The 21,638-nt window shown below is 48.4% G+C and overlaps 1 protein-coding gene across 1 annotated transcript; it reads left to right on the forward strand.

Annotated features, from left to right (window-relative positions):
- Positions 1-419: 419 nt before the first annotated feature.
- Positions 420-7,780, forward strand: LOC110123143 (retinol dehydrogenase 16-like). The gene is made up of 4 exons (XM_020870907.2): positions 420-1,038; positions 3,587-3,845; positions 4,719-4,882; positions 5,434-7,780. Exons 1-4 carry the CDS (start codon positions 702-704, stop codon positions 5,649-5,651), a joined length of 978 nt encoding a protein of 325 aa, XP_020726566.2. The 5' UTR covers positions 420-701; the 3' UTR covers positions 5,652-7,780.
- The last annotated feature ends 13,858 nt before the right edge of the window (positions 7,781-21,638 follow it).

The following is a 21,638-nucleotide window of genomic DNA, read 5'->3' on the forward strand; positions in this document are numbered from 1 at the left end:
TTTATGACTATCTTTGAAATAATTGAAGAGGAAGAAATCAAGATTCTATCACCTTTGTTCCTCATCAGTGACTCCTGACTGTGAGCCCTTTGCCTTATGTAAGCCCCGACACTCCTCATCGGAGAAGGCAATGGCACCCCACTCCAGTCCTCTTGCCTGGACAATCCCATAGACGCAGGAGCCTGGTGGGCTGCAGTCCATGGGGTCGCTAAGAGTCAGACACGACTGAGCGACTTCACTTTCACTTTTCACTTTCATGCATTGGAGAAGGAAATGGCAACCCACTCCAGTGTTCTTGCCTGGAGAATCCCAGGGACGGGGGAGCCTGGTGGGCTGCCATCTATGGGGTCACACAGAGTCTGACACGACTGAAGCGACTTAGCAGCAGTACACTCCTCATAGAGTGGGGATGGGAGGGCACAGTACTTGAGACATGAGCCTACTGTGTTCCCCTCTCCACTGGCTGAGAATGAAAGCCATGTTTCTATTTCCTCTAAACTCTGTCTGTATTTTTCATTTGGCTTCTGTGGACAGAGAGAGCCAAGATTTTGGCCAGTGACAAGAGTATGCTTTGGTGTTCAAGTCAGTAATACTGACTGAAGAGGGTAAACAGGAAAATCTTTCCATGCCAGAAAGCACAGAAGCTGGTTGGCCAACCATAATCCTGTGTGTTCTTAATTCCTCCTGCCTGTTTACTAGCCATGTTTACTGTCCCCTGCACAGCCATGTGGCTGCACCTGGCAGTCCTCGGGGGCCTGTTCTACCTCCTGCGCTGGTACCTGGAGAGGCAGGTGCTGAGCCACCTCCAGGACAAGTTCGTCTTCATCACGGGCTGTGACTCGGGCTTCGGGAACAAGCTGGCAAGGCAGCTGGACCTGCGAGGCTTGAGGGTCCTGGCTGGGTGTCTGACGGAGCAGGGGGCCGAGCAGCTGAGGAACCAGACGTCAGGCAGGCTGCAGACGGTGATCCTGGACGTCACCAAGACTGAGAGCGTCGCTGCGGCCTCTGAGTGGGTGAAGGAGCGTGTGGGGGACAGAGGTAACACCCGGATTTCTTGTTTGTTATTTCTTCTCTCTGTGTGAGGGGACACTGGTTGTCAGCTCCCTGGGGAAGATTTCAAGGTATTTTCCTGGATTTGAAGTCCCACCTGCCTTCTTCACCTCACCCAGCTGACCAGCCGAACCTCCTCCATTCTCCACACCCACCTCCTGACCTTGAGGATCTGCAGCTGGGGAGAGATTTCCCTGATGAGACTGTGTCCTTGCAGACTACCTGTCTGGTGTCCCTTCCTCTCTGGGTCTGGGTTTCTTGCTGCTGAGTGAGCAGGGTGATCAGGGTGGACTTTCTGGAGGAGAAGTCTGCCTGAAAAAGTGCTTGAGGTGGGGGAGGGGGCGTGGTTGAGGGGCTGGAGCCCAGGACTGGAACTGGGCTGTGTTCTCAGCTGCTTATCATGTTCTTGCTGGTTACCCATTGCCGTCCCACTTGGGTTTAAATGTCACCCATTTTGGGGGATGACACTGTGCTCTCAAGACTTGTCAGAAAAAGTCAGAAATCTACTTTGAGGTCACTTCCTCTCTCTCTCTCTTTTCAGTTTTTCTTCTTCTGCATTTTCTTTTTATTACTACAATCGTCCCAAGTTTTGCAAGGGAAGAAAAGAACTTTAATTTCTCTTATCTTACTACATGATCATTGTGGAAACTCAGAAAAGTGTAGGGATTAAGACCAAACACTCTGAAACAAGTTCATCTCCCAAAGATAAGTAATGTTAACATTTTGATGTACATAGTCTTCTGTTTTCACGTGTTAGTATCTTTTTCTCTCCTCTGAATGAGTGTATGTAGATTTGGAACATTTCAAAAATTTCTTCAAAAACATCATAGGTTATGATTGAGCAAACACTAAACTTTTAAATAGTATTACTTATGAAAATGTACTTTATGGTAAGATACATAATCATTTCCTGCCTTTTCTTCGCCATATTCAACATAAATGATATCTCAACAAACTTCTTTTCACCCAAGTCCCTACACTATAATCGTGTAGCTTGATTGTGTCTCTGATAACAAACGGTTGGAGAATATTCTTCCTACAAGGCAGGCGTGTTTCTGAGCAGAAGGGGAACTCAGCTCTCTGTGTGGGTATTTCTGGCAGTCCTACCCCAGCAGCCCTGAACGCCTACTCTTGCTGCCCTGAGGCTTATGGTTCCTAAGTGTTTACCCGAAATAAAACCTTGAGATTCTCTCGATTCCTCCCACCCTCCCCTTCCCCACTGTGTTCACAAGTCTTTCCTCTACGGCCCTGTCTCCACTGCTGCCCTGCTAACAGGCTCGTCAGCACCAGTATAAAATACCATATGTCAGGTGGGAAGCCAGGGGAAATTTGCCGTATGATGCAGGGAGCTCAGATCAGGTGCTTGGTGATCACCTAGAGGGAGGGGATAGGATGGGAAGTGGGAGGGAGCTTCAAGAGGAAGGGAACTTTTGTATACCCATGGCTATTTCACACTGAAGTATCGCAGAAACCAGCACAATATTATCCTTCAATTAAAGAAATTATCCTTCAATTAAAACTTAAAAAAAAAGAACAAAGAAGAAATCCTTAGGATTGTGTCTTCGATTGTGTCTTTTCCCGCAGTGTAGTTTCCTTCAAGCTGGTGAATCTTTCCCGAGGAGATGGGCTAGAGTGATCCCTTATATTAGTGGGAGGACAGGGTGGGGTTTTCTGGGGTAGAGGGTGAACTCTGTGTTCTGTGGGTGATGGGTAAAGAGAGGGAGCCCAGCCTCCCCTCCAAATACCCCATGCAATTCCCCAGATTCCCGCAGGGATATGACTCAGTATTGATGGGGGTGTTTCAAGCCCAGACTCTAGAGGTCAATTACTGGCCTATCCACAATTTCCCCCCAACCCAGGATTTCAAGTCTTACTTATCCAAACAATCTGCAGCTATACGATACTCACTTTTTTTTTGTCTTTTATCCGATGTCTCTTTTTTGTCTCTCTGGCCCTCATTCTCTCACTGTCTCTCTCTGTTTCCCTCCCTTTCCCTTATACTAGCTGTTAATCACTCAGTCCTGAAGGTGTCAGAAAATCTGACAAGCTAGGGAATATTTATCGTGTCTGCAAAGACAACAGGGACTGTGAAAGACACAGCTTCACCCTCTGAGTTAGAGACTGTGGACACACAAGACTTCCTTAAGCTCAGTGCCTGCCTCAGTCAGCTCCGGGGCGCGAGTTCTCTGCCACCAGGGAGGAGGCGGAGTAGGAAGACTGCGTCAAGAGGGAGCACAGCTCCTGTCCTCCCACTGCTCACGGGGTCTGGACGCCCCCAAGCCCCCGGGAGAGTGTTGGTCTCTGCTCCAGCCCCTCCCTGCAGCCTTTCTCCTAAAGTCCTTCCGGGTTAGAGGGAGACTTGGCGCCGTGGCCCAGTCCTCTCTCCCAAAGTCCTTCCGGGCTGGAAGGAGACTTGGCGCCGTGGCCCAGGCCTCTCTCCCAAAGTCCTTCCGGGCCTGAAGGAGACTTGGTGCCGTGGCCCAGTTCTCTCTCCTGGCCCCGCACAGTGTTGCCCTCTCGTCCTCACTCTTCCCAGGACTCTGGGGTCTGGTGAATAATGCCGGCATCTCCACGCCCATGGTACCCAACCAGTGGCTGACCAAACAGGACTTCATGAAGATTCTGGACGTGAACCTGTTGGGGATGATTGACGTGACCCTGAGTCTGCTGCCCCTGGTGCGGAAGGCGAGGGGCCGTGTGGTCAACGTCTCCAGCGTCATGGGCCGGTTGGCGCTCTTCGGTGGAGGCTACAGCATATCCAAGTATGGCGTGGAGGCCTTCTCGGACTCCCTCAGGTGATGGTCTGGGAGGGAGGCCCTTCTTCTCATCTGCTGCTGTGCTCTGAGCCGGGGTTGGGGGATGCGGGGGCCGGGAATGGGGCGGAGGTTCTGCAGAGATTTTCATCCATTGCAGATCGAGTGGCGCTTCCTTCCAGGTCCCTCTCCCTCGCTCCGTGTATGTCTTTCACTGGGAAGCTGGGAAACCCCTTCCTATGTTTCGCACACCCAGCTGGTCCTAGGCCTGTAGAGTTTGATTCAACTTATTCTTGCCTTGCAGGAGGGCCTGTGGTCAGAAATGATTGGAGGCACAATAATGGATAGTTTTGCCTGTGCAGGCCTTCCATGTGCTCAGCTGCTGCGGTATTTAGGCTCTGGGAGCCCTGGGGGGAAGTGTACCCCTTGAAGCAATTAGTCAAGGGAGCCACCTTGTCCAGTCAGTGGTGGAGACCTCTGACTGAGGAGAGAGGGTGGCTCTGATGTGTGAGAGCTCTGTCCACAGACAGGGGGATGCTCCTTAGAGGACAGAGGGGTTACTGGGGTGAGAGAGGGGAGACAGGGGACGTGGACTATGGAAAGACAGGATGTGCAGACGTGGTGACTGGTTGGCGTGAGAGGAACAGGAGGAGGCAGCATTTCAGTGATGCTCTGAAGCACAGTTGGTAGGATGCAGAGCTGACAGGCACAGGTGTAAAACAATTGGGAAAATGGTCAAACTCTATAGAGAAGCAGGAACATCACCATGAGCTTCTCTCTCCGGCTTCTGTGCCTCTCAACTTCTGAGAGCTCCCAGCCCGTCTCACCCAGCCCTGTACTGGCATCTGACGGTTCTTTCATGTTCTGCTTGCACGACCTCTCGAGTCCTTGCCCCTCATCCTGTCTGTATTACAGGAGGGAGCTCTGCTACTTCGGAGTGAAGGTGGCTATGATTGAGCCTGGTTACTTCATTACCAATATGACCCAAGGTGGCAATATTCATGAAAGTCTCCGGGCATTGTGGAATCAGACCAGCCCAGAGGTGAAAGAACTCTATGGAGACAATTTCATTGCTGACTGTGAGTGAGCTGTGGACCTTGGGGAGAGAAACCAGCTCTTGTCTGGAAGCCTGGGTCCATCATTAATGCCCCATCCAGTCTCGGGTCCACCCTCCAGGCTCTGAGTCCCCCCACACTGGGAACATGAGCTTATCTCCAGGGTCCCATGTGGTCAGCTGATGACAGAAGGAAAGGATCCAGGCTTGGCAGACCAGAACAGTTTCTCTTACAATGCTCTTTTATTGGGGAAGGTAACTGAAGTCACAAGGGGATGGCCACCCATGGAACCATGGCAAGCTGGTTCTAGAACCACTTTGTTTCAGGTGCCTCAATTTCTAGTGTTTGTAGAGATCTTCAGATTATGTAGTACACCTACAGGATGAGCTCTAGAGTGGGCTTACTTAGTGTGGATAGAAATATGGGGGTGTTGGGACACTTGCCAGTGAAATCGATTGATTTAATTTGGAGGATGACTTGGGGAGAGAAAGGAATTTTTAGAAACTTTCAAGTTGATCTGGAATTGGGAGGGTTGGAAAATGTGAATAACTTAGATGCTGTCTCCTTCTGGACAGTCTTGAAGATACTGAATATGCTGAAGCCACTGTGGCCTCAGAATCTGTCCTTGGTGACCAACTGCATGGAGCACGCCCTGACCGCCTGCCACCCCCGCACCCGATACTCACCTGGCTGGGATGCCAAGTTCCTCTATCTCCCCATGAGCTACCTGCCCAGTGTCCTGGTGGATCTCATGGTGTACTGGTGTTACCCTCAGCCTGCTAAGGCCCTGTAACCCAACACTGGGGTGCATGATGGGGGGTAGTTGGGTCCTGGGTGGGGAGAGGGTGCATGGGAGGGAAATAGAGTGGACAAGAGGCTTCTCATATCACCAGGACACCCATCTCACCTCGCTCGCCACCTCCACCCCAGGCTTCTCTTGGGACATTGCTTAGGATTCAAGGGTATTAGGAAGAAAGAGACAAGTTTTGTGGCCGAGGAGGTGAAGTCAGCAGTCCAGTCTCCATTCTGTTCCTTGTGCCTTATGACCCACATCCAGCTGTGAAAAGCCGTATTTTAGGGAGGGTGTGAGACACTGGGGTTCCAGCCCCCCTTGCTCTGCCCGTGTCCACCTCTTCACATGTATCTTTCCTATACTCAGTCTCCTTCTTCCCCAGGATAGAAATGGGCAGGGGAGATAAAGGCCCTCTTGCCTGAAGGTATCTGTTGACAGTGGAGGGTGTCCAAGCCTAACCCATCAGCCCAGTGCCAACTCAGTAGACCTCAGCCGGAATAGGATCCTGAAGAGGAAATAAAAGCAAGAATTTCCATTGATTATTTTTTCCCTCAAAATTATAGTAGAAAATTTCAACTACTCAAATGCATGCTAGAGCTTCATGCTTAATCTGAAGACTCCTGACTTTCAATTTATTGTTTACACACACACATACATACCCAATATCACAAAACCAACTGATATCAAATAAAGCATCATTGATTCACCTTATGCCTTGGGGGTGCATGTTCAGGAAGTTGGGACCCACCCCCAGAACTCCTCTCCAGAATGTAGAGAGCTTCTGAGGTTACCAGGCCCTGGTCATCTTGCTGGTCATGCAAGTGGTGGGGGCAGGGCTTCACTGAGATGGGTTCCATGGCCAACTGTGTGGACTGTCACTCAAGGGCCCTATCTCAGACAAGGCAGAGCAGCAAATGCATTGAAAACGAAGCACAGGCCTCCCTGGTGGTGCAGTGGATAATGACCGCCCTGCCAATGCAGGTGACAGGGGTTTGAACACTAGTCCCCGATGAACCCACATGCCACAGAGTGACTGAGCCCATGTGCCACCCCTACTGAGTATGGGATCCGAGAGCCCTCAAGTCACAAATCCAGAGCCCGCATGTTATAAGTACTGATGCCCATGGGCCTGGAGCCTGTGCTCCACAAGGGAAACCACAGCAATGAGCAGCCCCTGCTCTCTGCAACCAGGAAAAACCCATGGAAACCAACAAAGACCCAGATCAGCAAGAAAAACAAGTGCGATGCACACCATCCTGAGTCCTCAGCCTGGACTCTCAGAGATCCCCAACCTCCTCTTCCAGGATGCCTTCCTTGGGGGCAGAGCCAGGTTTGGTCTGATGGACGTGAGCAGCGGCTGGAACCCGTGCCAGAGTCCACACAGCACCCACAAGGCAGTTTCCTCCTCCTCTGTGCTTCTGGAGAACAGGTTCAGTGACTCTCCACCGCAAATATCATCTCCTCCACGAGTCAGACCCCTAGGATGTGAAGACAGGCTTTGTCTGTCCATTCTGGAGGCTCCCTCCAGCAGGGGGACGGCAGACAGGTGGGGCTGGAAACAGGTTGCACAATTAGCCCTCACTCGTGGCCCCTTCCAGCCCCCTTGTGTTACCGAAGCCTCTCTCTCTTCAGAGGGCTCATCCTGGGAGGAGAGGAGCGGGTGGGTGTGGAATGCCCTGTGTCTGGACTGCGGTCCTCCTGAGATTGGGAGATCGCCAGTAGGGGGCGAGAGCCCCGCTCCCCAGCGTGTGGGCTTGACAGCTGCGGACTTGGAATGTGGCCCCCCTGCGGCTCCCAGGACAGGGATGCGGAGATTTTTGCCAGTGAGTCTCCCTGAAAGACTTCTAGTTCTGGACCTTGCAGCTCCCAGGTGAGAGAGAGTCACCCCGGCGTCCTGTCTCCTCCTATCCTCTTCTGACTTTCCTGTGGTTGTTCCCAGCCTGAAGCTCCCAAGACCCCCACAACCATCATATAACTTTCAGGATTCACGAAAGGGAAGCTGATGGTGTGAGGGCTGGGACGTGTCTGTTGCTTGGCCCCTTGGGAATTTACGGTTGAAGAAATTCGTGTTCACTGAGAAAAAAAGCTCCTGTTTCTTTCAAGTAATAAACTTATGACTGTACCCCTTAGGAGGGTTTGTGTTTGTCTAAGACTTTCACGGCTCCCTGGCTTCCTGCCGGTTTCCAGGGCACATCCTTCATCCTTAATTGTTTCTGCATTACTATTACCAGCTCCCACCTGAGGGACAATTTCAGGAAGACTGTCCGCCCCCTGCAGGAGGCAGTAACCACTGAAGGCTGAATCTGTCTTCCTCTAAGAGTTTGTTGGCCGCTGGGATGAGCTCCAGGGACATCTGAGCCTCTGTGCCCTTGGGGAAGCCTCTCCTTCCACCCAGCGCCTGTCATCTTTCCAGACTTGGCCATTGGAGCTGTGATAAACGTGGCTGGTGAGTGTGATAAACGCACTGACCCCGGCTCCTCTGTCCCTGACCCTCTCGCCAGCTCCACGCCCCTGGTGGCCCACCCCTGTTCCTGGATGGTATCCTCCCTCCATGCACAAATGTTCTGGGGTCCAGTCTCGGGTCCTTTCTTCAGTCCCCTGAGGGGTCAGCTCCTGCCTCCTCTCCACCATCACCCTTGTAGAAGCTCACCTAATTGCAGGTTTTGGGGGTGTACAGCCCCCCTGCTCAGGGGAGGCGAACCCTCCCCATCCCGTGGTCCCTGTGCAAGTTCGTCCTTACTGTCTGTCTGTTCTCGGGGTCTGAGCCTGTGCTTTCTGGGTGTGTGCGGGGCAGGGCGGGGTCTGAGCGCCCGAGGAGCAGGGGCCAATGGGGCCGGGCACCCAGGTCTGTGAGCAGGGCATCTCACGGAATGAAAGGGCCTCAACTGTTACCCCAGCTTTGTGTGAGTCCTTCCAACACCCGTCCCAGCATCTGGGAGAAGTCTCACCATCGCCTGTGTCCCCCCATTCCCTTCAAGTCCCCTCTCTTTGCCTCAGACACCCCCGCTGCTCCTCTGAACACCCTTCTGGTCCAGAGAACCACTTCATCAGGAGCCATCTTATTCCCTTTTGCCTTCTCCTAATCCTGGAGAGGCTGGGGGGACTTAGTCTCTCAGGAGGGACTTCTGCGAGCTGAGCCAGAGAGGAAGCCCTGTCAGAGGCTGAGCCAGCAGCCCAGTGTTACACAGCTAGTTGGCGGCAGACCTGGGCTTTGAAGTCATGTGTTTATTTCAAGTATGTCTCTTTGTAAGACTATGAGATGTGAAGACCCAAGTCACAGGCTTCAATAAGAAAAAGGGAAGAATTTAGTTGTGAACCATGAAACCTAGGATGTAAGGCTTAAAATGTGTGGTCATGGGGCTGAAGAGAGCAGAGCAGAGTGGAACAGGCAGGGGTGGAAGGACTGGGGAAAGTTCTGTCATCCCTGAGAGGCTGTGTTGGAAATGCAATGGTGTCCATTAGAAATGGGTTAATGCAGATCTGAAAGAGACACGTGCACCCCAATGTTCATTGCAGCACTGTTTATAATAGCCAGGACATGGAAGCAACCTAGATGCCCATCAGCAGACGAATGGATAAGGAAGCTGTGGTACATATACACCATGGAATATTACTCAGCTATTAAAAAGAATTCATTTGAATCAGTTCTAATGAGATGGATGAAACTGGAGCCCATTATACAGAGTGAAGTAAGCCAGAAAGATAAAGACCAATACAGTATACTAACGCATATATATGGAATTTAAAAAGATGGTAACGGAAAAAAAAAATGGTAACGATAACCCTATATGCAAAACAGAAAAAGAGACACAGATGTACAGAACAGACTTTTAGACTCTGTGGGAGAAGGCGAGGGTGGGATGTTCAGAGAGAACAGCATTGAAACAAGTGTACTGTCAAGGGTGAAACAGATCACCAGCCCAGGTTGGATGCATGAGACAAGTGCTCGGGGCTGGTGCACTGGGAAGACCCAGAGGGATGGGATGGGTTGGGGAGGGAGGTGGGAGGGGGGATCGGGATGGGGAACACATGTAAACCCATGGCTGATTCATGTCAATGTATGGCAAAAACCTCTACAATATTGTAAAGTAATTAGCCTCCAACTAATAAAAATAAATGAAAAAAAAAAAAGAAATGGGTTAATGTACTAAAGCGAATGCACTATCATCAGAGTCAGTCATACTCACTAAAGAGGGTGAACAAGAAAGTCTTGAGAACTCCACTCTGGAGAGCCTAGAGGCCAACAGGCGAGTAATAATTTTGCATGTTCTCTCCTCCTGTCAAACACTAGCCAGACTCTAGTTCAGCCCTGCCTGTCTGTGTCTGTCCCCTCACCATGTGACTGTACCTGGTGGTCCTCCTGGTTCTGCGGTACCTCGGCGCTGATACCAGGAGAAGCAGGAGATGAGCACGTCTGGGACAAGTACATCTTCATCACAGGCTATGGCGGGGGCTTCAGGGAACTGCTAGCTAGGCAGATGGACCTGTGTGTCTTGAGGGTATTGAGCGTGTGTGTGCCAGAGCAGGGGTGGATAACCTCAGGAACCAGAGGTCTGAAGGCTGGCAATGGTGGTCCTGAACTTCACCAGGACAGAAAGCATCGCTGTGGCCACCCAGGAGATTTTAAGGAGCATGCAGGGGACAGAGGCACCACCCAGATTTCTTTTGTTTGTTTCTTCTTCTCTCTGAAGAGGGGACCCTTGACAGCAACCTGGAGAGTTTCAAGGTGTTTTCCAGAAGTTGAAGTCCTACCTGCCTTTACCCATCAGATGAGTCCAGCCTCTTCTTTTCCCCTCCTCCACCTCCTGACCTTGAGGCTCTGCAGTTTGGGGGAGGGACTTCCCTGATGAGAATGTGTCCTTGCAAGACTCTCCCTCTGGCATCCCCTCCTTTCTCAGCAGAGGGGCTGGGTTTCTTGCTGTTGTGTGAGCAGGGTGATCAGGGCAGACTTTCTGGAGAAGGGGTGGAGGCGGGGACTCTGGCTGGACGGCTGCATGGTTTGCTGGGGGCACGGCTGGAGCTGGTCTGTGTTCTCAGCCCTTGATCCAGTTTTTGCTCGTGACCCAGATTCATCTGGCATGGGTTTAAATGTCACCCATTTTCAGTGATGACTCTGAATCTCAGGAGTTGTCTAAGGAAGGCCTGTAAACTACCGTGGGGTTACTTACTCTAGTTTTTCCCCCCTGACTGTGTATATTTACAATTGTGCCTGTTTTTTTACGGGAGAAAGAAAGAACTTTAATTTATCTAAGTATAAATTTAAAACATGACATGTGGACCGTGGGAAAAATATGTGGATGAAAACCAAATTACCTGAAATCCCACCACGCACGGATAGGTGCTCATAACATTTTGTCATACATGATACTACATTTTGGACTTAGTCTGTATCCTAATTTTTCACTGAGAGAAGGTGAACAATTTTACAGGTAACAAAAATTTCTTAAAAACAAAATAAATAATGATTGAGAATATTGTATTTTTTTAATTTATTTATTTTTAATTGAAGGATAATTGCTTTACAGAATTTTGCTGTTTTCTGTCAAACCTCAGCATGAATCAGCCATAGGTATACATTTATTCTCTCCCTTTTGAACCTCCCTCCCATCTCCCTCCCCATCCCACCCCTCTAGGTTGATACAGAGCCCCTGTTTGAGTTTCCTGAGACACACAGCAGATTCCCGTTGGCTGTCTATTTTGCACATGGTAATGTAAGTTTCCATATTACTCTCTCCACACATCTCACCCTCTCCTCCCCTCTCCCCATGTCCACGAGTCTATTCTCTATGTCTATTTCTCCATTGCTGCCCTGTAAATAGATTCTTCAGTACCATTTTTCTAGATTCCGTATGTATGTGTTAGAATACGATATTTATCTTTCTCTTTCTGACTCACTTCACTCTGCATAATAGGTTCTAGGTTCATCCACCTCATTAGAACTGACTCAAAGGCATTCCTTTTTATGGCTTACTAATACTCCATTATGTATATGTGCCACAATTTCTTTATCCATTCATCTGTTGATGGACATCTAGGTTACTTCCATGTTCTAGCTATTGTAAATAGTGCTGCAATGAATAATGGGATACACGTGTCTTTTTCAACCCTGATTTCCTCAGGGTATATGCCTAGGAGTGGGATTGCTGGGTTATATGGTGATTTTATTCCTAGTTTTATAAGGAATCTCCATACTGTCTTCCATAGTGGCTGTATCAGTTTACATTCCCACCAACAGTGCAAGAGTGTTCCCTATTCTCCACACCCTCTCTAGCATTTTTGATGCTGGCCTTTGTGATGGCTGGCCTTTTAGACTTTTTGATGATGGCCATTCTGACCAGTGTGAGGTGATATCTCATTGTAGTTTTGATTTGCATTTCTCTAATAATGAGTGATGTTGAGCATCTTTTCATGTGTTTGCTAGCCATCTGTATGTCTTCTTTGGAGAAATGTCTGTTTAGGTCTTTTTCCCCACTTCTTCATTGGGTTGTTTGTTTTTCTGGTGTTGAGTTATATGAGCTGCTTCTATATTTTGGAAATTAATCCTTTGTCAGTTGTTTTATTTGCTATTATTTTCTCCCATTTTGAGGGTTGTCTTTTCACCTTCCTTATAGTTTCCTTCGCTGTGCAAAGCTTTTAAGTTTAATCAGGTCCCACTTGTCTACTTTTGTTTTTATTTACATTACTTTAGAAAGTGGGCCATAGAGGATCTTGCTTTGATTTATGTCATCGAGTGTTCTGCCTATGTTTTCCTCTAAGAGTTTTATCCTTTCTGGTCTTACATTTAGGTCTTTAATCCATCTTGAGTTTATCTTTGTGTATGGTGTTAGGAGGTGTTTTAATCTCATTCTTTTAATCTAATCTCTCTTCAGTTTCCCAGCACCATTTATTGAAGAGGCTGTCTTTGCCCCATTGTATAGTCTTGCCTCCTTTGTAAAAAATAAGGTACCCATAGATGCATGGGTTTATTTCTGGGCTTTCTATCTTGTTCCATTGGTCTGTATTCTGTTTTTGTGCCAGTACCATACTGTCTTGATGACTGTAGCTTTGTAGTGTAATCTGAAGTGAGGAAGGTGGATTCCTCCAGTTCCGTTCCTCTTTTTCAAGGCTGCTTTGGCTATTCAGGGTCTTTTGTGTTTCCATATTAATTGTGAAATCTTTTGTTCTAGTTCTGTGAAAAATGCTGTTCGTAATTCGATAGAGATCGCACTGAAACTGTAGATTGCATTTGGTAGTATAGTCTTTTTCACAATATTGATTCTTCCCACCCAAGAACATGGAATATCTCTCCATCTGTTTATGTTATCATTGATTTCTTTCATTAGTGTCTTATTATTTTGTGTACAGTTCTTTTGCCTCCTTAGGTAAGTTTATTCCTAGATATTTAATTTTTTGTTGCAGTTGTGAATGGAATTGATTCCTTAATTTTTCTTTCTGATTTTTCATTGTTAGTATATAGAAATGCCAGTGATGTCTGTTTATTCATTTTATATCCTGAAACTTTGCTAAATTCACTGATAAGCTCTAGTAATTTTCTGATACTATCTTTAGGGTTTTCTATGTACAGTATCATGTTGTCTGCAAACAGTAAGAGCTTTACTTCTTTTCCCATCTGGATTCCTTTTATTTCTTTTTCTTCTCTGATTGCTGTAGCTAGGGCTTCCAGAAGTATGTTGAATAATAGTGGCAAAAGTGGACACCCTTGTCTTGTTCCTGATCTTAGAGAGAATGCTTTTAGTTTTTCACCATTGAAAATAATGTTTGCTGTAGGCTTATCATATGTTGCCTTTACCATGTTGAGGTAGGTTCCTTCTATGCCCATTTCTTGAAGAACTTTAATCACAAATGGGTGCTGTATTTTGTCAAAGGCGTTTTCATCATATGGTTATTATTGGAGGAAACAGAGCAGGCTCCATCTTGGCCCGGACTGTGGACTTTGAGCTCTATGCCCAGTATCTATGGAAATGACACACCAACTGGAAAACCAGACCCCACCCACCCACCCCCCTCTGGATGGAAGAGCCCCAGGGCTCGCACCTAGACTCTCCGTCGCCTAAAAGAATACCTTAATTATCTGTGTAACCAGATAGAATCATAAATTCTGTTATGCTTATTGGGATATGACCACAGGCCTATTGATAATTGTCCACTGTTAACTACCTAGGCTTAAGGCATACGAATCACGGGTTAACTTTGATTGTATCTTTCTTTTCCTTTGTTCAGACTAGTTTCAGAGAATTTGGGGGGGTGGGTTTGAGCATATACCCTTGGGGTATATAAGGTTGTCACAAAAGCTAGTCGGGGGTCCTTGGCTAAGAGGAGACTCTGCTTTGGGCCCACCAGTGTAATAAACTGCATTCGACTATCTGCTTTGGCGTTCTGAGTGAGTTTCTTTCCTGGAACGTGTGGCTACAACATTTGATGCACCTCGCCCTTCTGGAAGGATTATGTTTCTCAACACCTAGAGCTTTCACGTTAGCATGTAGTGGGGCAGGTAGCAGGTAGTGGGGAACTGAGCACTCAGGTGAGGAGAAACCCACCCGGTAGGGTGGAAAAAGGGGCCTGATCACTCCTTCACACCCCCCACCCCGGGAGGGACTAGAAGGGGCACAGACCCACAGGAGCCTGAAATAGGCAGGTGGCAGTGATTGCTTGGTACACAGGTTGACGAGCATGTTAGGGCTTAGGAAGGAAATTTGTGAAGGTCATTTAGAAGGTGGTGTCCACGCCGTCTCAGGGAAAATTATTACCAGGCGATCGCCAGGGGATTTTTAGGAAAACAAACTTGGTCTTTGTGTGCTCGTATTCTGCCCTCCCCGAGGAGGTGTCCCATTTGCTGTGAAGTTCTTGGCTCCCTCAGAATTGTCAGGCTAGAAGAAGGCGGATACATAAGTGAGTATGAATTAGCTTTTCTGGGGACAGCCTGGACGTGTGATGTATAACCCATCTGTGTCTTCATCCACACCTGATCAAGCCCTCCAAAGCAGAACGGACCTAAAAAGTTAAGGGATCAACAGTCTTGGACCACATGGTATTCTGGTTCAGCTGTGCTGATTGGCAGGTGAAGACATGCTGATCCCCCTTCTCCCTCTGGGGTCTGCCAAGTAAGGCTCTTCTCACCCCAATTAGGAAGGAGGCAAAATGGCAATTTAAGTGTTTCATTGAGTGGCAATATCAGAAGTACATAGGGTATTGAGAACTTCGTAGACAGAATGAAAAGGAAAAGTAGAAGAAGGTCTGAGAAGGTAAGCAAGATGGGGGGAAGTGAATCTAAGGCAACTGTATTGGAGTGCATGATTAAAAATTTAAAGAAGGGATTTGGAGGAGACTATGGGGTGAAGATGACGCCTAACTGCCTCCACAGACTCTGTGAGGTCGAATGGCCCCCTGTGGGAGTAGGATGGCCACCAGAGAACACCATGAAGTCAAAAACAGTGGAAGCAGTCTACACAGTAGTCACAGGAGAGCCAGGACACCCGGATCAGTATCCATCTATTGACTCAGGGCTAGGGTTAGCTCAAGACCCTCCTACTTGGACGAGGTTCTGTATCCAGAAGGGAAAGGGAAAAATATTAATGGCACAAAAATTGGCTGGTGATAAAAAAGAAAATTCTACAGGATTTGGACGGGGATGACCTGACCCCTCCGCCACACTGGATAATGACACGCCTGCCTCCCAGTTCCACACCAGGACCGGAGGCCGCCTTAACGCCCGATCCAGGGCCAGGGGAAGTTCCCGAGGCAGCCGCTGCTCCTCCGCCAGCTCTCCCGGAGGTTGTAGGGCCGCTGTTGGGGCAGGCTCCGATCCCAGCAGTGGAGACCTCTGGTCAACGCCCCCAGAATTCCACCTCAGCCAGACCCCCTAGATGGTATCCGCCTCTCCCAGTGAGTCCTGATGGGGAGGGAGAAGAAAGCACAGGGATTAGACAGAGGCCGCGCACCTCCAAGGAGCAGGGGAAAGAGCCCCACTGCAAACGCCCCTCAGAGAGCTGCAGCAGCCTCCGGGTCAGGACGCGTGTGGGCACCGCCATCAGCCCCCTGTAGCTTGTTACCACCAGCCATTTCCTCCACAGATATATTAAACTGGCAGAGACACACTCCACGGTACTCGGGGGAGCCACAGCCATGATTAGGCCAATGGAGACTATTGTTCAAACCCACCGCCCTGCATGGGGTGACATAATCCAACTCCTAGTCTCCCTCTTCAGCCCTGAGGACAGACACAGGAGCCTCACTGAGGCCAGAAAATGGTTCAGAGAAACGGCACCTGAGGGCCCTAAACCTGCAGCGGTGGAGAACCAGCCGGCCCGGTGAGAGGCCTAACTGGGGAGACACAGAAGAAGGGAGGGCACTGCAAACCCGCAGCGGTGGGAGAACCAGCCGGCCGGTGAGAGGCCCAACTGGGGCTGTGACCCAGAGGAAGGGAAGGGCTGCCTGGAGAGAAATCAGGCAGCTATTTTACAAGGTCTCAAGAGGGGGGGCCCCCAAAACCTATGAGTATGGCAAAACCCTCCGAAGTGATTCAAGGGGAAAGCGAATCACCCTCTGAGTTCTACGAAAGACTGTGCGAGGCCTGTAGACTTTATACGCCAATACATCCAGAGGCTACTCAGTCTCAGATGGTGATAAATGCAGCCTTTGTGTCTCAGGCCTACCCTGAAAACGTCAGATGGGAGAACACCAAGTGACTCATGAATTTTTATACATCCCTGAATGCCCAGTACCTTTGTTGGGAAGAGGCTTACTGTCTAAATTGGGGACACAAGTGACCTTTCCCCCCATGAAAGACCCACTCTTCAAGTGGGCTCAATCAAAAAATGGGCCAAAGAACTAAACAGACATTTCTCCAAAGAAGATATACAAATGGCTAACAAACACATGAAAAGATGCTCAGCATCGCTCATTATCAGAGAAATGCAAATCAAAACCACAATGAGGTACCATCTCACGCTGGTCAGAATGGCTGCTATCAAAAAATCTACAAACAATAAATGCTGGAGAGGGTGTAGAGAAAAAGGAACCCTCTTACACTGTTGGTGGGAATGCAAACTAGTATAGCCGCTATGGAGAACAGCGTGGAGATTCCTTTAAAAGCTGGAAGTAAAACTGCCAAACGACCCAGCAATCCCATGCTGGGCATACACACCAAGGAAACCAGAATTGAAAGAGACACGCGTACCCCAATGTTCATCGCAGCACTGTTTACAATAGCCAGGACATGGAAGGAATCTAGATGCCCATCGGCAGACGAATGGATAAGAAATGAGATGTTGCTCAGTCATGTCCGACTCTTTGCGACCCCATGGACTATAGCCTACCAGGATCCTCAGTCCAAGGGATTTTTCAGGCAAGAATACTGGAGTGGGTTGCCATTTCCTTCTCCAGGGCATCTTCCCAACCCAGGGAGCGAACCTGGGTCTCTTGCAATGTAGGCAGATGCTTTACCATCTGAGCTACCAGGGAAGCCTGATAAGAATGGAATATTACTCAGCCATTAAAAAGAATGCATTTGAATCACTTCTAATGAGGTGGATGAAACTGAAGCCTATTATACAGAGTGAAGTAAGTCAGAAAGGGAAACAGTAATACAGTTTATTAATGCATATATATGGAATTTAGAAAGATGGTAATGATGACCCTATATGCAAAGACAGCAAAAGAAACACAGATGTAAAGAACAGACTGTTGGACTCTGTGGGAGAAGGCAAGGGTGGGATGATCTGAGAGAATAGCATTGAAACATGTATATTATTATATGTGAAATAGATCACCAGTCCAGATTCGATGCATGAGGCAGGGTGCTCAGGGCTGGTGCACTGGGATGACCCTGAGAGACGGGATGGGGAGGGAGGTGGGAGGTCTGGATGGGGAACACATGTACACCCATGGCTGATTCATGTGAATGTATGGCAAAAGGCATCACAATATTGTAAAGTAATTAGCCTCCAGTTAACATTAAAAAATAAATAAATAAAATAAAGTAGAGGCCTTGACTAATTTCGCAAAACAGGCCCTCCTAGATGGCGCTAAAGCCATCCAAGCCTTAAATGGAGAACAAATCCTAGTGAGAAAAGCGGCGATTCAAATAGAATGGCTCTGGACATGCTCACAGCTGCTCAAGGAGGGACCTGTGCTATAATTGAGGTTGAACGTTGTGCATAAATTCCTGATTTATCTGGCAATGTATCAGCTGCTTTAGATGACATGAAAAACCAGCTAAAAGCAATGCCAAATGAAAACATTCCTTTCTGGACTTCGGTCCTATCTTGGGTGAAGGGTGATTGGTGGGAAACTATATTTACCATTGTCACAGTTGCCTTGATGGTTCTGCTTTGTGGACCCTGCATTGTACAATGTATAATGAGCTTTGTGACCCAAAGGTTGGTGTCGTTCTCCCAAATTGGCAGTCAGAGAGCCAGGGTGCAATATATCCCTATGAGTGATGCTCATACTACGAGTTAAGAGCATCAGGAGCGGGAGAATGAAGGAGGAAAGAGACAGAACAGGCTCCATCTTGAAAGCAGGACTCCATCTTGGGCCAGACTGTGGACTTTGAGCTCTATGCCCAGGATCTATGGAAACGACATACCAACTGGAAAACCAGACACACACACACACCCCCACCCCGTGGAAGAGTCCCAGGGCTCCTACCTACTCTCCATCGCCTAAAGGAATACCCTAATTATCTGTGTGACTGAATAGAATCATAAATTCTGTTATGCTTATTGGCGTATGACCACAGGCCTATCGATAATTGTCCACTGTCAACTACCTAAGCTTAAGGCATACGAATCACAGGTTAAATTTGATTGTATCTTTCTTTTCCTTTGTTCAGACTAGTTTCAGGGAATTTGAGGGGGTGGGTTTGAGCACATACCCTTAGGGTATATAAGGTTTTCACAAAAGCTAGTTGGGGTCCTTGGCTAAGAGGAGACTCTGCCTTGGGCCCGCCAGTGTAATAAATTGCACTCCACTATCCGCATTTTCCTTCTGAGTGTTTGTTTCCTGGAACTCGTGGCTACAACATTATCTTTCAATTTGTTAGTATAGTGTATCACATTGATTGATTTGCATATATTGAAGAATCCTTGCATCCCTGGAATAAACCCAACTTGATCATGGTGTATGAGCTTTTTGATGTGTTGCTGAATTCTGTTTGCTAAAATTTTGCTGAGGAATTTTGCATCTATGTTCATCATTGATATTAGCCTGTAGTTTTCTTTTTTATTGTTGTTGTTTTTGTCTGGTTTTGGTGTCAAAGTGATGGTGGCCTCATAGAAGGAGTTTGGAAATGTTTCTTCCTCTGTAATTTTTTGAAAGAGTTTTAGAAGGATAAGCACTAGCTCTTCTACAAATGGAAAATATTGTATTCTTTAGAACAGCACTACTTAGTAAAAAGTACTCATGGTGTGAATATAATAGCTTCCCACATTTTATTCATTGTATTCAACATAAATGATGTCTTGGTAAACTTCTTTCCACCCAATTCCTTACTCTCTAGTCATGTATATTAATTTGATATTTGGTCAAATGCGGAGGGAGGATGACCATTCCTACAAGGGCAGCCTTGCTGCTGAGCAGGGGAGGGACTAATTATGTGTGTTAATAATTCCTGTGCCCAACTGCCCTGACCCTGCTCTCTGCCCAGAGTCCTGTTAGCTGGTACATCTTTGAATTCTTGGTATTCGTCTTTGTTTCTCCTAGACAGGTTTCCATGCAGCTGGGCACCTGTGATTTGCAGGGACTGGTCAGCACTTGAGGGAGGGGCTGGGGCCTGAGTGGCCCCCTGTGGTGGGAGGGAGGGTGGACTTTCCTAGCGCCAAGTGTAAATTCCAGTTTTGGTGACGGTGGTTAATAGAGGCATGTCTGCCTCCCTCCGAAACACTACCCCTTGAAGGAATTCCTCAGATTCCTTCAGGAATGTAGTTTAGTGTTGATGAAAGTGTTTCAAGCCCAGGTCCAAGAAGTCAATACCAGGCTTGTCAACATGTTTGCCTAAACCTGGATTTCAGCTGTATTTTATCAAACCTACCTGCACCCAGACTTTACTCACTGTTTCTCCCCCTTTTATTCCGTATTCTTTCTCTCATCCCCTCTTACCTTACTGTCTCTCCATGTTTTCCTCTCCTTCCCTCTTACTAGCTGTTGAGCATCATCCTGAAGCTGTTTGAGAATCTATGTAACCAGATATTTATAATGTTCAAGGGGACAACATGGACTATGAAGTTTCTCACACCGACTTCCTGACTACGGATCCGTCGTATTTCATTTTTATCTGTCCTGCTTTCACCAGCTCTGGGGTGCCAGTTTCTTGTCTCCAGGCAATGGACTGTGCTGTGAAGGCTGAGTCAGGACGGAGGCACACCTTCTGTCCTCTCACTGCTCACAGGGTCCTGGCTCTGGTCTCCCCAGGATCATGGCGGTGTCTGTTCCAGCCATTCCCCCTGCACCCTCTCTCCCAAAGTCCTCCCTGGGCTGGAAGGGATTTGGCATCACAGCTGGGTCCTCGCTCCTGGGCCAGCACACTGTTGCCCTCCCATCCTCACTCTTCCCAGGACTCTGGGGTCTGGTGAATAATGCCAGCATCTCCACGTCCACCCCCACTGAATGAGCGGCTGGTACTTCATGAAAACTCTGTACGTAAACCTATTAGGGGTGACCCTGAGTCTGCTACCCTGGTGTGGAAGGTGAGCGGGCTATGTGGTCAATGTCTCTGGTGTCGTGGGCTGGGTGAACCCTGGAAGCTACTTCACGTCCAAGTAGGGCGTGGAGACCTTCTCAGACCCTCAGGTTATGGCCTGAATGCACGTCCTCCCTGTCCTCCTGCTTCTGTGCTTGCAGGGCACTGTTTTTCAGGGCTTTCCTCTCTCTGGAAACTGTTCCTCCATGTCTCTCTCTCCCTTGCTCTGTGTAAGTCTTTCACTGGGAAGAAACTTTTTATCCATTTGGTGTCCACTTGGGTCTAGGACTAAGGAGTTTGATTAAACACATCACTGCCTGCATGAGGGCCCATGGTCAGTTTTGGAGGCAGAGTTGGGACTGAAATGACTTCAGCGTGCAGTCCTTCTGCACCCTCGATGATGGAGTGTAGCATCGCTTAACTGCTACATATATAGGTTCCGGGCGCCCTGTGGGGAGGGTAAACATGAGGCAACTCATCAGGGGAACTGCTGCATCACAACTGTGGGGGAGACTCCAGGGGCTGCAGTGAGGGCACTTCCAAATGTGTGGGAGTTGTGTCCCCAGGTAAGGGATGTTCCCAGAGGAGAGATGGCCAGGGCATTACTAGGGGAGGATAGCAGAGAGAGGATAGGGTTGAAGTGTCTGAGCTCTGAGTCTGGTTCTTGGTGTCAGACAGGGGACTGCTGAAGAGGCAGCATGACCAGGAGGATCAAGAGTCTCCGAGTCCTTCAAGGCCCTCAGGTCACTCCATGTCCCCTACTCAGATGCAGACTAGAGCTTCATGCTTGATCTGAAGACTCCAGATTTTCATATTATTATTTACACACACACACACACACAGAATGCCAGACATAAACCAACTGAAACCGAATAATCATTGATTCACTTTGTAACTTGAAGGTGGGTGTTCAGGACCTTGGGACTAACCCTCAGGGATCCTCTTCAGACTGTAGAGAGCTTGTGACGTTAAACCCCATGACCCTCCTTGCTGATCTTACACAGGGGCCAGGGTGGGGGGCGAAGGCTGCATGAGATGGGTGTCATGGCGGACAGTGTGGACTGAGACTCAGGGCCCCAGTTCAGACGAGGCAGAACAACAGGTGCATTAAAAGGAAGTGCAGTGAACACCCATGCACATCCTCAGCCTGGACCCTCGGCAAAGCCCGATCCTCCTCTTTCCTGGCCACCTTCTTTGGGGAGGGAAGTGGGTCTGGTTTAATGGATGTGTGCAAGGCAGGAACCCATGCTATGGACATCCCCAATAGTGCCATAGGAAGCTGTGGTCACTTTTTCCTCAGGCTGTCCTGG

Source organism: Odocoileus virginianus, chromosome 24, assembly GCF_023699985.2.
Source record: "Odocoileus virginianus isolate 20LAN1187 ecotype Illinois chromosome 24, Ovbor_1.2, whole genome shotgun sequence".
Lineage (NCBI taxonomy): Eukaryota > Metazoa > Chordata > Mammalia > Artiodactyla > Cervidae > Odocoileus > Odocoileus virginianus.

Bases quoted from the DNA above. Each gene is read 5' to 3' on its own strand.
- LOC110123143 (XM_020870907.2), top strand. From the start codon at position 702: ATGTTTACTGTCCCCTGCACAGCCATGTGGCTGCACCTGGCAGTCCTC. The intron at 1,039-3,586 runs GTAACACCCGGA...CACTCTTCCCAG, and splicing joins GGAGCGTGTGGGGGACAGAG to GACTCTGGGGTCTGGTGAAT. The intron at 4,883-5,433 runs GTGAGTGAGCTG...CCTTCTGGACAG, and splicing joins AGACAATTTCATTGCTGACT to TCTTGAAGATACTGAATATG.